The sequence below is a fragment of the Salmo salar genome, chromosome ssa01 (genome assembly GCF_905237065.1).
Source record: "Salmo salar chromosome ssa01, Ssal_v3.1, whole genome shotgun sequence".
NCBI classification, from domain to species: domain Eukaryota; kingdom Metazoa; phylum Chordata; class Actinopteri; order Salmoniformes; family Salmonidae; genus Salmo; species Salmo salar.
The window spans coordinates 81,164,152-81,178,231 of NC_059442.1; the positions used below are offsets into that span (position 1 = coordinate 81,164,152).

The 14,080-nt window shown below is 44.2% G+C and overlaps 2 protein-coding genes across 4 annotated transcripts; one reads left to right on the forward strand and one right to left on the reverse strand.

Moving 5' to 3' along the window:
- The first annotated feature begins 5,330 nt into the window (after positions 1-5,330).
- LOC106612247 (leucine-rich repeat-containing protein 59) lies at positions 5,331-10,535 on the forward strand. Its single transcript, XM_014213242.2, has 8 exons — positions 5,331-5,562; positions 5,848-5,958; positions 6,229-6,288; positions 6,750-6,908; positions 7,964-8,068; positions 8,344-8,416; positions 9,347-9,538; positions 9,637-10,535. The coding sequence occupies exons 2-8, from the start codon at positions 5,860-5,862 to the stop codon at positions 9,978-9,980; spliced, it is 1,032 nt and encodes a 343-aa protein (XP_014068717.1). The 5' UTR covers positions 5,331-5,562; positions 5,848-5,859; the 3' UTR covers positions 9,981-10,535.
- Positions 10,536-10,620: 85 nt separating this feature from the next.
- nat9 (N-acetyltransferase 9) lies at positions 10,621-13,819 on the reverse strand. 3 transcript variants are annotated; one of them, XM_014211428.2, is made up of 7 exons: positions 13,682-13,819; positions 13,221-13,313; positions 12,758-12,867; positions 12,402-12,542; positions 12,182-12,241; positions 11,949-12,043; positions 10,621-11,650 (listed from the first exon to the last, which is right to left on the reverse strand). In XM_014211428.2, the coding sequence occupies exons 2-7, from the start codon at positions 13,295-13,297 to the stop codon at positions 11,489-11,491; spliced, it is 645 nt and encodes a 214-aa protein (XP_014066903.1). In that variant the 5' UTR covers positions 13,298-13,313; positions 13,682-13,819; the 3' UTR covers positions 10,621-11,488.
- Positions 13,820-14,080: the final 261 nt, after the last annotated feature.

Sequence of the window (14,080 nt, forward strand, 5' to 3'; positions counted from 1 at the left end):
TCCACTAGCGGCTCCTGACATTATTCCTATCGCGGACATTGCCATTGGAAGCACCGAGTCGTATTAGTAGAAATCTAATCTCTCGTGGACAGACTACTTAAACATAAGCAAGATTTTAGTTTTGGCCCAACTAACAATTCTAGGGAGAGATAATGTTTTTGTAATGTTCCCCTGATGTTTGAGTGTCCAATTTTCTGTTAGTTAGGAGAACATTCTATGTATGTTAGCAAAAACCTCCTGAGAACCCATTTAGCATGTTTTGTCATTGGAGTTAGGAGAACATTCAATATTAATATTCTAGACATGTTTAATGGGACATTGCAAGAACATTCATGTGTCCAGTGTTCTGAGAGTAAGGAGAATATTCCATCAACGTCACACCAAACATAACAGAACATGGTTGCCATGTCCTCAGAATAAAGATATTTATGTTCTAGACACCTTTCATGTGACATTGCAAGAACATTCCAACCTGAACACATCACCCTTTGTTAATGTTGCCAAGCCCATCAAGGCCCTGATTGGTGGACCGTTGATCCATTCCCAGCTCTTTCTCTGTTGTCAAGGTTAGGTACACCCACAAATGGTGCTTTCAACTTATTTGACACACTTTGACATCAAATCAAACTTTATTTGTCACATGCGCCGAATACAACAAGTGTAGACCTTACCGTGAAATGCTTACTTACAAGCCCTTAACCAACAATGCAGTTCAAGAAGAGTTAAGAAAATATAACCTATATAAAAAATAAATAATAATACAAAAATAATAATAAAAAGTAACACAATAACATTACAATAACAAAGCTATATACAGGGGGAACCAGTACTGAGTCAGTGTGCGGGGGTACAGGTTAGTTTAGGTAATTTATATATGTAGGTAGGGGTGAAGTGACTATGCGTAGATAATAAACAGCGAGTAGCAGCAGTGTACAAAACAAATGGGGGGGGCAATGTAATAGTCCGGTGGCCATTTGATTAATTGTTCAGCAGTCTTATGGCTTGGGGGTAGAAGCTGTTAAGGAGCCTTTTGGTCCTAGACTTGGCGCTCCGGTACCGCTTGCCATGTGGTAGCAGAGAAAACAGTCTTATGACTTGGGAGACTGGAGTCTCTGACAATTTTATGGGCTTTCCTCTGACACCGCCTATTATATAGGTCCTGGATGGCAGGAAGCTTGGCCCTAGTGATGTACTGGGCCGTACACACTACCCTCTGTAGGGCCTTACGGTCAGATGCCGAGCAGTTGCCATACCAGGCGGTGATGGAATCGTTCAGGATGCTCTCGATGGTGCAGTTGTAGACATTTTTGAGGATCTGGGGACCCATGCCAAATCTTTTCAGTCTCCTGAGGGGAAAAAGGTTTTGTCGTGCCCTCTTCACGACTGTCTTGGTGTGTTTGGACCATGATCGTTTGTTGGTGATGTGGACACCAAGAAACTTGAAACTCTCTCCACTACAGCCCCGCTGATGTTAATGGGGGCCTGTTCGGCCCACCTTTTCCTGTAGTCCACGATCAGCTCCTTTGTCTTGCTCACATTGAGGGAGAGGTTGTTGTCCTGCCACCACACTGCCAGTTCTCTGACCTCCTCCCTATAGGCTGTCTCATCGTTGTCAGTGATCACTGTTGTGTCGTCAGCAAACTTAATGATGGTGTTGGAGTCGTGTTTGGCCTTGCAGTCGTGGGTGAACAGGGAGTACAGGAGGGGACTAAGTACACACCCCTGAGGGGCCCCAGTGTTGAGGATCAGCGTGGCAGACGTGTTGTTGCCTACCCTTACCAGCTGGGGGCGGTCCGTCAGGTAGTTCAGGATCCAGTTGCAGAGGGAGGTATTTAGTCTCAGGGTCCTTAGCTTTGTGATGAGCTTCGTGGGCACTATGGTGTTGAACGCTGAGTTGTAGCCAATGAACAGCATTCTCACATAGGTGTTCCTTTTGTTCAGGTGGGAAAGGGCAGTGTGGAGGGCGTTTAAGATTGTGTCATCTGTGGATCTGTTGGGGCGGTATGCGAATTGGAGTGGGTCTAGGTTATCCGGGAGGATGCTGTTGATGTGAGCCATGACCAGCCTTTCAAAGCACTTCATGGCTACCAACGTGAGTGCTACGGGGCGGAAATCATTTAGGCAGGTTACCTTCGCTTCCGTGGGCACAGGGATTACGGTGGTCTGCTTGAAACATGTAGATATTACAGACTCAGTCAGGGAGAGGTTGAAAATGTCAGTGAAGACACTTGCCAGTTGGTCCACGCATGCTCTGAGTACACGTCCTGGTAATCCATCAGGCCCCGCGGCTTTCTGAATGTTGACCTGTTTAAAGGTCTTGCTCACATCGGCTACTGAGAGCGTTATCACACAGTCATCCAGAACAGCTGGTGCTCTTGTGCATGCTTCAGTGTTGCTTGCCTCGAAGCGAGCATAAAAGGCATTTAGCTCGTCTGGTAGGCTCGAGTCACTGGATTAGTCCTGCTCCTTGAAAGCGGCAGCTCTAGTCTTTAGCTCAATGCAGATGTTGCCTGTTATCCATGGCTTCTGGTTGGGATATGTACGTACAGTCACTGTGGGGACGTCGTGCCTAAGAACAACCCTTAGCCGTGGTTTATTGGTCATATACCACACCCCCCTTGTGCCTTATTGCTGAAATATATAGGTCCATTATCATTTCTACATTCTTTCTATCTGGTTTTTTAGGGATGCAAGTTAGGGAGGCACTGATATTGAAATTCTGGGCCAATACTCATTTTATGGCCTTTTTAACCATTCTAGCACAGATACAAACTGCAACCCAGTGTATATGTTCATAAGGCAAATAAGAAAATATGTAAAATGACTTGAATATGGGAAAGGTGGATTTCTTTTGTATTTGCGTCAAAACTGAGTGAAATGCATCATAAAGGTATTGAAAAGTTTGGCTAAACATTTAGGTCATTAGGTAATAATTGTGTGTGTATAAAAACATATCTGCATTGTTTTCAATTGCGGTTTTGTCACAATCCATTCTAATGTGTCTTGTGGCCATGTGAGGGAAATAGAAGACATGTATGTGTTCCTGAGAGTCTTAGCTTTCAGGAATGGGGTCATAATAACTAATAGCATCAATCGTTCAAAAGCTAGAGATAAATTCGGAGGAAGAAAACAGAAACCATTCCATTTGTCACAACCGCTAATGGCGTACATCAGAGGTTACTCATGAGCGGAGGAGGACCTCGAGCAGAGGGGGAAGGCAAGACAACAAAAATTAACAAAATTATGCCAAGTTCATGAGACCCCCTGATGAAGATGCAGGCAATTCCCTAGGTTGCGTAACGGTAAGACCGCCTCTGTGGACAAGGAGAGCCTCATTTCATACAAGCACAGTTTTGTTTCCACTTTTCCTCTCCTCGATTAACTTAGTAACACACATACCCTATGCCTCTGACTATATGATGAGAGTCTACTACTTCTATAGATCATGTTAAGGTCATTCATAACTCTTCATTATTCCTCCTAACTTATTTTAACAAGGCAAGTCAGTTAAGAACAAATTCTTATTGACAACGACGGCCTACCCTGGACAACGCCGGGCCAATTGTGCGCCACCCTATGGGCCTCCCAATCACGGCCAGGTGTGAGGCAGCCTGGATTTGAACCAGGGACTGCAGTAATTCCTCTTGCACTGAAATGCAGTGCCATAGACCACTGCGCCATTCGGGATCCCATAATAATCCCATAATGCATCACATAGATGTAGATAACCGAACTGTGCTATATAGCTGACAGGAGCTGTTTTTGTTCTGGATCACCTTCCAAACTTTTCTTACCTGGGGTTAGAGATAGGTGACCCTACAGCTAATTTAGGATGTCAATAACTGCATGTATTATCAGTGTGTGTATTGCTCATCTCCAAGGACATCCTCCTGACAATCTACCACAGCATGATAACAACTCACCTGGACTACTGTGCTCACAGGAGGCTGCTGAGGGGAGAACAGCTCACAATAATGTCCAGAACGGAGCAAATGAATGGCATCAACACCTGGAAACCATGTGTTTGTTGTATTTGTTACCATCGCACCTACTTTGGTCCAGTCATTACCACGAGCCCGTTCTCCACAATTAAGGTGCCACCAACCTCCCGTGACTGTGCCACAGTATGGCGTCCCTGCCTACATCAATGCAATAAGACAGGTTTTAACCAGATACAGCGTATCATCAACAGGGCTGCTCGTATCAAGACCGGGCATTCAAGGAAGGAGCACATATTAACAGAGGTTCTTCTGCAAAAATCTGTAATTCAACCACTGACGGACAGGGACCATTACAACAGCCTAGTGACTGTTTTCAAGGCGACACAGCACAAACTGCCTGAATACGTCAGATCTGTTCAGGTGGGAGTCTCCACCCATCCTCCAGGGGGCACACCAGAGCAGCAGCCAAAGTCTATGACCAATAGGACCCCCACCTACTAGCACTACTAGTGGCAGTCTGCAGGACCCCCACCTACTATGGCAGTCTGCAGTTCTTTGAAACATTTCTCTGGAACAAGCTGTACTTATCCACATGACAACTAGCCAGCATGTCCGCCTTCAAAAGAGCTATACACATATCTAGATCAGTGGAGGCTGTTGAGGGGAGGACGGCTCATAATAATGGCTGTAATGGATTAAATGGAATGGCAAATGGTATGTATTTCATATCATTCCACTAATTCCCACTCCAGCCATTACCACAAGCCCGTCCTCCCCAATTAAGGTGCACCAACCTCCTGTGCTGTATATGCTTCTGTGTATGGTGTGTTTTAATTGATTCTTTGGAACCCAGGACTCCCTGGAAAACAGTGGCAATTGTTACTGAGTGGACTATCCTGGCTAAATAAATACAAATTAAGAAAATATCAAAGTGTACCTGCCTAGTGGTTAGAGCGTTGGGCCAGTAACCGAAAGGTTGCTAGATCAAATCCCCTAGCTGACAAGGTAAAAATCTGTCGTTCTGCGCCTGTGCAAGGCAGTTAACCCACTGTTCCCTGGAGGCCAAAGATGTGGATGTCGATTAAGGCAGCCCCCTGCACCTCTCTGATTCGAGGGGTTGGGTTAAATGCAGAAGATACATTTCAGTTGAAGGCATTCAGCTGTACAACGCACGGACGAGGTATCTCCCTTTCAAACACTATAGAAAGAGTACTTATGTTACCCAACTTTGTTCCTGGTTATAATAAACGGTGTGCTTTTCATGTCATTTTTCAACTAAATAATTGTATTGTAGACCATGCTGAACAACAATCAAATAAAATAAACTTCCTGTGTGTGTTCGTGTGAGAGACTTGCCAGTTGCTCCTCCAAAGCTGTAGGTGGCGATACTGCTCTGAAATGTCGCGTCATTGCCCCACCGCCAACTGGACTGCGATTCAATCAATGACGTGGATTTTCATTGTAACAACTAACGCTACACAAATGATATTTGTCAGCGATTTAATCGCACTGTACGAATATTTTGCCAACTGTCTTTAAAGTACAGATTCGTGTAGTATTTATTAGTAGGAATAGAAGGTCCGAGACGCTTGAAAACGGTTGTGATATCTCAGTGAAACAGGTGAGTACTTTGACTAACGTTACCAAGAAAAGGTTACTTTGCTGCGCTGTCACTGTAGCGACCAACACAATAAAGTACATTTGTAGCTAACTAATGTTAGTCAGTTTAGCTAAGAAGTGATTACAACGACAGTAAAATAATAACATTGCAACAACGTAGTTTACGTTAAATAGCTTGTTGGCTAGATGGGCCACAGCAGCTAGCAAACCATAATCACCATGTCAGTAAGCAATTCTATTAGCTATGAAAGTTTCTGTTTACAAAATCATGTGTATTCTCCCCCAGCCAAAACTCAGGATGAGTAAAAACAAGGTGTTGAATCTGAAGGACAAAATCGATGGAAACGAGATGGATCTAAGTCTCTGTAACCTCACTGAAGTTCCTGTTAAAGAACTAGTAGGCCCACAACGACACACACATTACCTTTATAAAGCCATATATTGTATGCAACAGTGGAGGCTTGTGGAATGAGCTACAGGAGGACAGGCTCATTATGATGGCTGGAATATATCGAATGGAGTCAAACATGTGGTTTCCATGTGTTTGATACCATTCCATCTATTCCATTCCAGCCATTACAATGAGCCTGTCCTCTTTAGCTCCTCCCACAAGGCGCAACTAGTATGGAATAGTCACGTTGTCATACACTTATGTGTGTGTTTTCAGGCTGCCTTCCCAAAAATCACAGTCCTGGACCTGTCCTGCAACAATATCACCTCCCTGCCTGTGAGTAACCTTGAGTTAACCTAGTCCCAAAGGTGGTGATTCTTTCCATTGTGCACAGCATAGCCACATACATTTTTTTTTCTCTATGTAAATGTATGCGAGAAATGGCGGTGGAAACACCTTAATGCCCAAATATTTATATAATAACCATGATATAGAAGCAAACTTGAAGTCACGTTGCTCCAGTCTGAAGACAACTGGCTAATGTCACTGACTAATGTATAGTAGCCTGCCCAGCTGGATGGTCAAGGAGTTGTACTATAATGAAGTAAAGGAGGAGAGAAGACGCGTAGGGGGTAGCAGAAGTAGTGTACAGTACCTTGAGTTTCCTCTAACTTGTGCAGACATTCCACTGTCTCCTGTCAGTGGATCATAGGCACCGTGGTGGAACATTGCAATAGGAGTGGAGAGAGATCATTATTACAGACTGTATATAAGTGTCTGTGTGTGTGTGTGTCCAGCTGGAGTTCTGCAGTCTGAGTCACTTGGTCAAGGTGGACCTTAGTAAGAACCTCATGACCGTTCTACCTGATGATCTGGGTCGCCTTGGCAACCTGCAACACCTGGACCTGTACAACAACAAGCTGACCATTCTGCCTGTCAGCTTCTCCCAGCTCAAGGTGGGTAACAAATACACACACATACACATACTAGGGCTGGGAATTGCAAGGGACCTCACGATACTAAACCGTATCTAATCACTGATCATAGCATCTTTTTAATGGGGAAGCATGTTTCACCATTGGCACCCATGTTACAGAAAGACACAGATAATGAAACATGTCTGCCTGGGTGGCTGTAGTTAGTTCCCATCATCACCAAGCTCTTCTAGAGTAATAGTTATAGCAGGCTAACGACAGCACAATAAGGCCCATGTTTCATTGATGCAATTCTGCTAGGAATAAGTTGGACTAAGAACTAGAGAGAATGTATTCAAAGTGATCACCAGTCCCAATTAAGTGGGCATAATTTGTGTATATGGAAATGCTGCTCACTTGGCAAAATTAGTTGGTGATGACTTACATTTCTCATGTAAATAGAGGAAAAATAGACCTTTCCCAAACATCAGTGTACAGACAGCCCAGAGAACCAGCTTATGCAACCATTTGATTGTGGTAATATCTCAAGCCAGAGGGGCATAGTGTTCCTATGTTCCAGGAAGCAATACAAGCTTCAAATGATGCGCTGGTATGAAAAACATTTTTACCCCGTGTCCCTAAAGTCCCTCTATTCTGGCATTTAACACTATTATTCATTAACATCATCATTGGTATCGTAATCTGCTTAATTCTATAATATATAGTCATATTTACTGATACTTAATAACTTTTTGGCAGAAACATTAGTAAAGCCCTGTGAATTAGCTGGAAATAAACTTTGAATCCGACCATCAACAGTAGGAAAGGCTAACTGTAATCAACCAATCCATAACGTTTTACAACAATCAGAAATTTCTATTGTTCATTAAACAGGTTTAAAAACAGTGAGTTATACATCTCTTTCATGTCCAAGACAATACAGAAAACTCTACAATAAGAATAAGCCAGCTATCTTTGAACTCTGTAAACTTAGTAAACTCCAACATGACCACAGTGGCATATGGATGGAGGTTGAAGACAGAAAACAATTCACACAATCAACAGGTTTATTTTTGTGTGTGTGTGTGTGTGTATAGAACCTGAAGTGGCTGGATCTAAAGGACAACCCTCTGGAAATCAACCTGGCGAAGGCTGCAGGAGACTGTCTGGATGAGAAACAGTGTAAACAATGTGCTGCCAGGGTAAGACTGGGGGGGAGGGGCAGGGAGGGTAGAGGAGATTCCACAACTCTTGGAGGACAATGAAAGTTGATAAAGCTTATTCATTGTTAGAAGAAGCAGAGGGAGGAAAAGATGGACTGAGGGAGAGGGAGGGAATTAAGAGGTAGGAAGGGAAGTAGAGATGAAGAAATGAGAAATTAAGGGAGAATGGGGAAGGAAAGAAATGTTGGGACAGACTAGAGAGTTATCTGGTTCCAGCATGGTGCAATATCATTTAGACTAAAATATGATTGTAGGTTCTCCAGCACATGAGGATCCTTCAGGACGAGGTGGACAAAGAGAGGGAGCGGCGCTTCCTAAAGGACAAAGGTGGGTACTACAATGCAGGTGCCAGTGGTCAGTCAACCTAGGTCTGTGTCCAAAATGACACCCAATTCCTTATGTAGTGCAGTACTTCTGACCAAAGCATAGTGCACTACTTTTGACCAGAGCCCTATCTATGTAGGGAATAGGCTGCCATTTCCTGCCCTAGTGGCTATGGGTTCGCTCGTGTTATTTCATAGTGTTTTAACATTGCTAGCGCAGAGCAGCTGATATTACTGACTATATAGCTTTCCATACTAAACGTTATTATTCCTCACTGGGTAATCATTGAACGAGACAAAAATTTTAACGGGGCAGGAACATCTGCTCTTTCCATGACATGGACTGACCAGGTGAAAGCGATGATCTCTTATTGATATCACCTGTTAAATCCACTTCAGTGTAGATGAAGAGGAAAGACAGGTTAAAGGATTTTTAAGCCTTGAGAGAATTGAGACATATATTGTGTGTGTGCCATTCAGAGGGTGAATGGGCAAGACAAAAGATTTAAGTGCCTTTGAACAGGGTATGGTAGTAGGTGCCAGTCGCACGAGTTTGAGTGTGTCAAGAACTGCAACGCTGCTGGGTTTTTCATGCTCAATAGTTTCTTGTGTGTATCAAGAATGGTCCACCTCCCAAAGGATATCCAGTCTTGACACAAACATTGGAGTCGACATGGGCCAGCATCTCTGTGGAACACTTGTCACCTCAGAGTCCATGCCCCGACGAATTGAGGCTGTTCTGATGGCAAAAGGGGGTGCAACTCAATATTAGGTGTTCCTAATGTTTTGTACACTCAGTACATTGAACATGATAGAAAGTGAACATCAAAGCTTAAGAGTTTCAATCTCGTTACAGTTTGGGTTCGGGATATAAACTAATTGGTACGTTTGACTGTTAATCTGTTTTCTTTCGTCCATCCCTCCATCGCATTAGAATTGGAGAAGAAGAAAGAGACGAAGCAGAGAGAGAGGGAGGCGAAAGAGAAGGAGGCGCGTAAACGAGACAAGGCAGAGGAGAAGGAGAGGAAGAGGAAGGAGTACAACGCTCACATGGCTGCCTTGGCCATCCAGGAACAGAAGAATAAGAGAAAAGAGAAGAAAAAGAGGAATGGACAGATAGCAGCAGGTATGCAATGGGCGTGTTCCAGGTTGTCCTTAATGCAGTCGTGCAGCGCACATGTTGACTACACAGCGCACGTCACTTACTCCCATCTCTCTCTCCAGATAAGAAAGCAGCAGCTGAATCCGCCCCCAAAGCCCGAAGACGCTCGCTTATTGGCCTGCTGTTCAAGCTTCTCCTGCTGGGATTGGCTGGCGTCGTGGGGGTGTGTCAACTGACGGGGCTAAAGGAGGAGGCAGTCTGTGTGCCAATCAACGTTGCTGTGGATGACGGCCTCTCCTGGGTCCGGGAACAGGAAGTAGATGTGAGAGTCAGAGAGCTGGTGGAGGAAGTGGATATCAGAGCCAGAGAGTTGCTGCAGAAACTGTCCTCTCTGGTGCCACAACTCCTGGAGCCGCTCGGAGTCGTACCCACGGCAACGGAACCCGTGGAAACGGTAGAAAACTGAGGATGGATGGATGGACTGACGAGAATGAAAAATGGACGATCAGCTTAAATTCCTATGGAATTGTCCTGTTGTCGCTCCTGGTTTCCCCTCTTTGTATGCGCTGTTTTTAACCAGTGGCTGTCTGCGTCAAAATTCACTAACACCCTAGTTCCCTACAGTATGTGTTCTAGTCCAAAATAGTGCACTATTAAAAAGGAATAGGGTGTGATTGGAGACTTGCCCTGTGACACATGCACACTCCCAAGTCAACTCCCAGCCACTGTAGATCTGAATAGGTGTACTGGCATTCAATATGATGGAAATTCACTTGCCTAATAGAGGGCAAGATGAAGCAACTATATAGTGCTTATACCTGTCCTATTCCTTTCACGTCTACACTGGTGCACAGGGCGTAAAAGGTAGGGGTTGATTTTGGATTGGGCAATAGTGACAGGCCCCGCCTGTGCTGCATTAATCTGTGCATCTTAAATCTGGGGTAAATTGGCTACACTCATTTTTGTAATGCGTCATCTCTGCTCAAGGACTGTCAACATTAATAAATGGCTATAAGCTTGAGAATTGTCTTTGTATAGAGACGTGTACGTGAGAATGGAGCATCATGGCATGCCTCAGTTGATTGAATCAATGGAAAACCCATAAATATAATTGGGGGAAAAAACCTCTTACCACTTTGGCAATTTTAATATCTACATAGTACATTTGTAGAGTTACAAAACACTGACAAACAACCTTGGACGGCAAATATAAGTTTCTGTAAAAATAAAAGACGTAAGACACTTGACACGATTGGAATAGGTAGATGACTACTGACTACAAGCTCTACAATACATTATTATCCAAGCAAAATACAAATAACTTTGTCCCATTATATGGGTGAAAACTGTACTTCTATGAACAGTGTTTCTGACAGGGCGTATCACCATCAGAAAATCTACTGTGCGGAGTCTAGATAGCAAGCGTGAATAGAGTTCAGGGAATCCTTTGTAGACCCACTGAGTAGCCGTTAACTATTATTATGGTTATTAAATTTGAGGCCTGGAGTTTTCCCCGGCCATGTATAAACAACACAGAGTTCCATTCAACGGTAGCCTATAGCAGCCACAGGCCATGGGGTCCTTCGCCCAATTAAACTCTCCATTCCAGGTATTCGACTGTACCCAGAATGCCTTCGTCTGACAGGAGGAAGTTGCCCCTAAGCGCTGATCTAGGGTCAGTCTTACATTCCCTCCCTAATGGTTATGATTGGGGGAGGGGGTGCTGATCCTAGATCTGTGCCTAAGCGCATCTTCTACCAAAGCCAAATTCTGTTTCTTCTCCTCGAAGTGTGCACCCGTACACTGCCCATTCCCCCTATGGATTTATAAGGAATGGACAGATGTAGGAAATGTGTTAAAGTCCCTCTAGTCTAACCCATGATTACACCCATCCAATGCTTTCTAAATGAGGGGGGAGTGAATGAACGCACACTTCGGGAAGGAGGAGGGTAGCGGATCTGTAGCAGCAGTGGTTCACAGGGTGGCGTGTGACGACGTCACTTCCTGCCGGCTGTCCCGGTCCTTCCTGTACTCTCTCTCCTGCATGAACGCCATGTCCCCCAGCAGCCGGGTCCGCACCGCCTGGTCCACCGTCATGCCAAGGGTGACCTCCCGGAACACCTCGCTCACTGACAGCTGCAGGGGGCAGAAGTCAAGGGCTAGGGGTTAGGGTGAATATACAGCTACAAGAGTATCATACTTTGGAAAAGACCTAGAGAAATGAGGTATTCTGACTGCATATACAATAAATACACTTGAACAATTTCAGTGTTTTCAACGTAGGCTTTGAGTTGGGGAAACTGAACTGATCAACAGAGCTATAATAATCCCTCTTTAAATAACTAAAGTAAGGATGACCAACATGTTGCAGTCGTTTATAAAGGTTTCCCCTATTAGGGGATGTGATTAATACCACATATAAAACCCTGCTTACCTCGTGGAAGTGGAACCTTTTGAACATGGCGATGCTGACTTTGTTGTCCAGACCGATCTTCGCCTCAAACTTCCGGATCCCCAGTTTGGTCACCCCTGACAACGGAACACAGCACAGCTGTTACTATGGCAACACAATCCCAATGTTCCAAAACCCTGATTCTAAATTCCAAACGTTTTAAAATCTCAATATTAATCTACATTTCTGTCATAGTGAAATATCTCTGTACGTACCGTAGCAGATCATCATCCGTGTGACCTCTTTTCCCAGGCCTTTGCCTCTGTAACTGGGCTCTACACAGGACATGCAAAAGCTGTGTGACTGATAGAAAACCAGGAGTATGTGACCAATTACATTAACTGACCAACTGAGTACCAACAAGGAACGAGTGAAATTGTGCACCCTTGTTGTAGCATGTTTATTACACATTTATTATATGTGTGTGTGTGTGACCTGCGATCATGATCTCCAGCTCAGCGAGGGAGGAGTCACTGGGGTCCGTCAGGAAGATGTTGACATCTCCCACCATGCACTGCTCTTCCTGTACGGCAGGGTCCGCCCACCGTTGTTTATCCAGGATGATGAAGGTGCACTCTGAAAAACAGAGTTTGGTAATCAAAACAAGAAACTTAAAAAAGTATATTTTAAAATCCCCTTTACTGGGTCAAGACCCTACATTACATGAAACATTCATGAGAGAGTGAGCAAGACAGAGTGACTACAATAAGGGCGTTAAAGTGGAGAGACCATCTTAAAGAGCGCCTTAAAACACCACAGCTTGTGTGTGAGAGTGTATGACGGAGGCTCACTGTCATCATCCTCCCTCCAGCTCCTCTGCATGTCATACTCCTGCTCCAGAGTCAGCGGCTCAGATGCAGTCAGCTGCTGCAGCTCAGGACAGCCCATCCACTGGTGGTACCTGTCATGGAGAGGTAGATAGATACATGCACAGGTCACAGGTTCAGAAAGGGACAGGTAGATACAGATAGGAGATCAGGAGAGCTGATCCACGGGTAGTAGCTGCAACCACACAGACGGGAGAACAGGTAGATAAAAGGTAAATGGTGAAAAACAGATGCCGGTAAATCATGTATAAGTGCAAGCCTATACAATAAACTACTGCTAATTACTACATTCTGCAACAACAGAACGTAATCTTTGTATAGGCTGCAACAAAACAAACACAATGAATACGTGATTTCACGACTAGAATAAGAATTACAGCGGGACAATCAATGACAGTGAATTGATTAAATTACAGTTTTTTCCTACCTGGGTACATGATCTGCGTTGTAAGGCACCAGTACGACGTGTTTCCCCTCCAGTAAGGTATCTTCGTTTATTCTCATGATGAGTGTTACCTGACTGACACGACAGGCGACATAAACATAAGCTAACGTTAGTTATCTAGCTAACTATCCATCCGTTTGTCTGCTATGGATAATTGTATGTTATTTGCTGACAAAGCATTTATTTTTATTTTCTGTCGTTGGAACAGCTAGCTAGAGACAACTTCACAAGCTAGCTATTCATTCATGTCAGCAAAACTAGGCAGCTAGCTACTTACTAGCTAACTAGACGTAATCGCATTGGCATTTGTTAGATATGCAGGTGATGAGATCTTTCATGGGAGACTTTCCATAACGAAATCTGTGCCATGTTGTCATGTTTTAGTAGCTAACGTTACAGTTGTCAGTTTTTCTAGCTAGCTAGCTAACTAACTGGCTACTTACCTCTGAAAAAATAGCTACTTCCTTATTCTTATTCTTCTATGATATCATGGCGGTCCGCAAACAAACGTTTAAGGTGCATGCCGCCACCTACTGTTCTGGAGTGTGCGATCAATCATGGCTGCAGTCCAAACTAGGGCTGCATTCCAAACACTTAAAAGACACCCCCTATCCCCTCAGCCCTCAAATTAAGTGGACACTTCTGATGACGTATCATGACGTCTGACGAGTATACACTTGCAGGGCAAGGTAGGAGGGAGGAAGGAAGGAATTAATTTTAAATGGACCGCCCTTGCCTGGAAATTCATCACTCGTTCATCCTGCGATGATTGTGTTTTCAGCCACCGGTAGCTTGTGGGTGCTTTATATTCGCTACAGTCAATTATGATTGCATGTCTACTA

Bases quoted from the DNA above. Each gene is read 5' to 3' on its own strand.
- nat9 (XM_014211428.2), bottom strand. From the start codon at position 13,297: ATGAGAATAAACGAAGATACCTTACTGGAGGGGAAACACGTCGTACTG. The intron at 12,044-12,181 runs GTACGTACAGAG...TTCCGTTGTCAG, and splicing joins ACGGATGATGATCTGCTACG to GGGTGACCAAACTGGGGATC. The intron at 11,651-11,948 runs GTAAGCAGGGTT...TGCCCCCTGCAG, and splicing joins AAAGGTTCCACTTCCACGAG to CTGTCAGTGAGCGAGGTGTT.
- LOC106612247 (XM_014213242.2), top strand. From the start codon at position 5,860: ATGAGTAAAAACAAGGTGTTGAATCTGAAGGACAAAATCGATGGAAAC. The intron at 6,909-7,963 runs GTGGGTAACAAA...GTGTGTGTATAG, and splicing joins TCAGCTTCTCCCAGCTCAAG to AACCTGAAGTGGCTGGATCT. The intron at 8,417-9,346 runs GTGGGTACTACA...CCATCGCATTAG, and splicing joins GCGCTTCCTAAAGGACAAAG to AATTGGAGAAGAAGAAAGAG.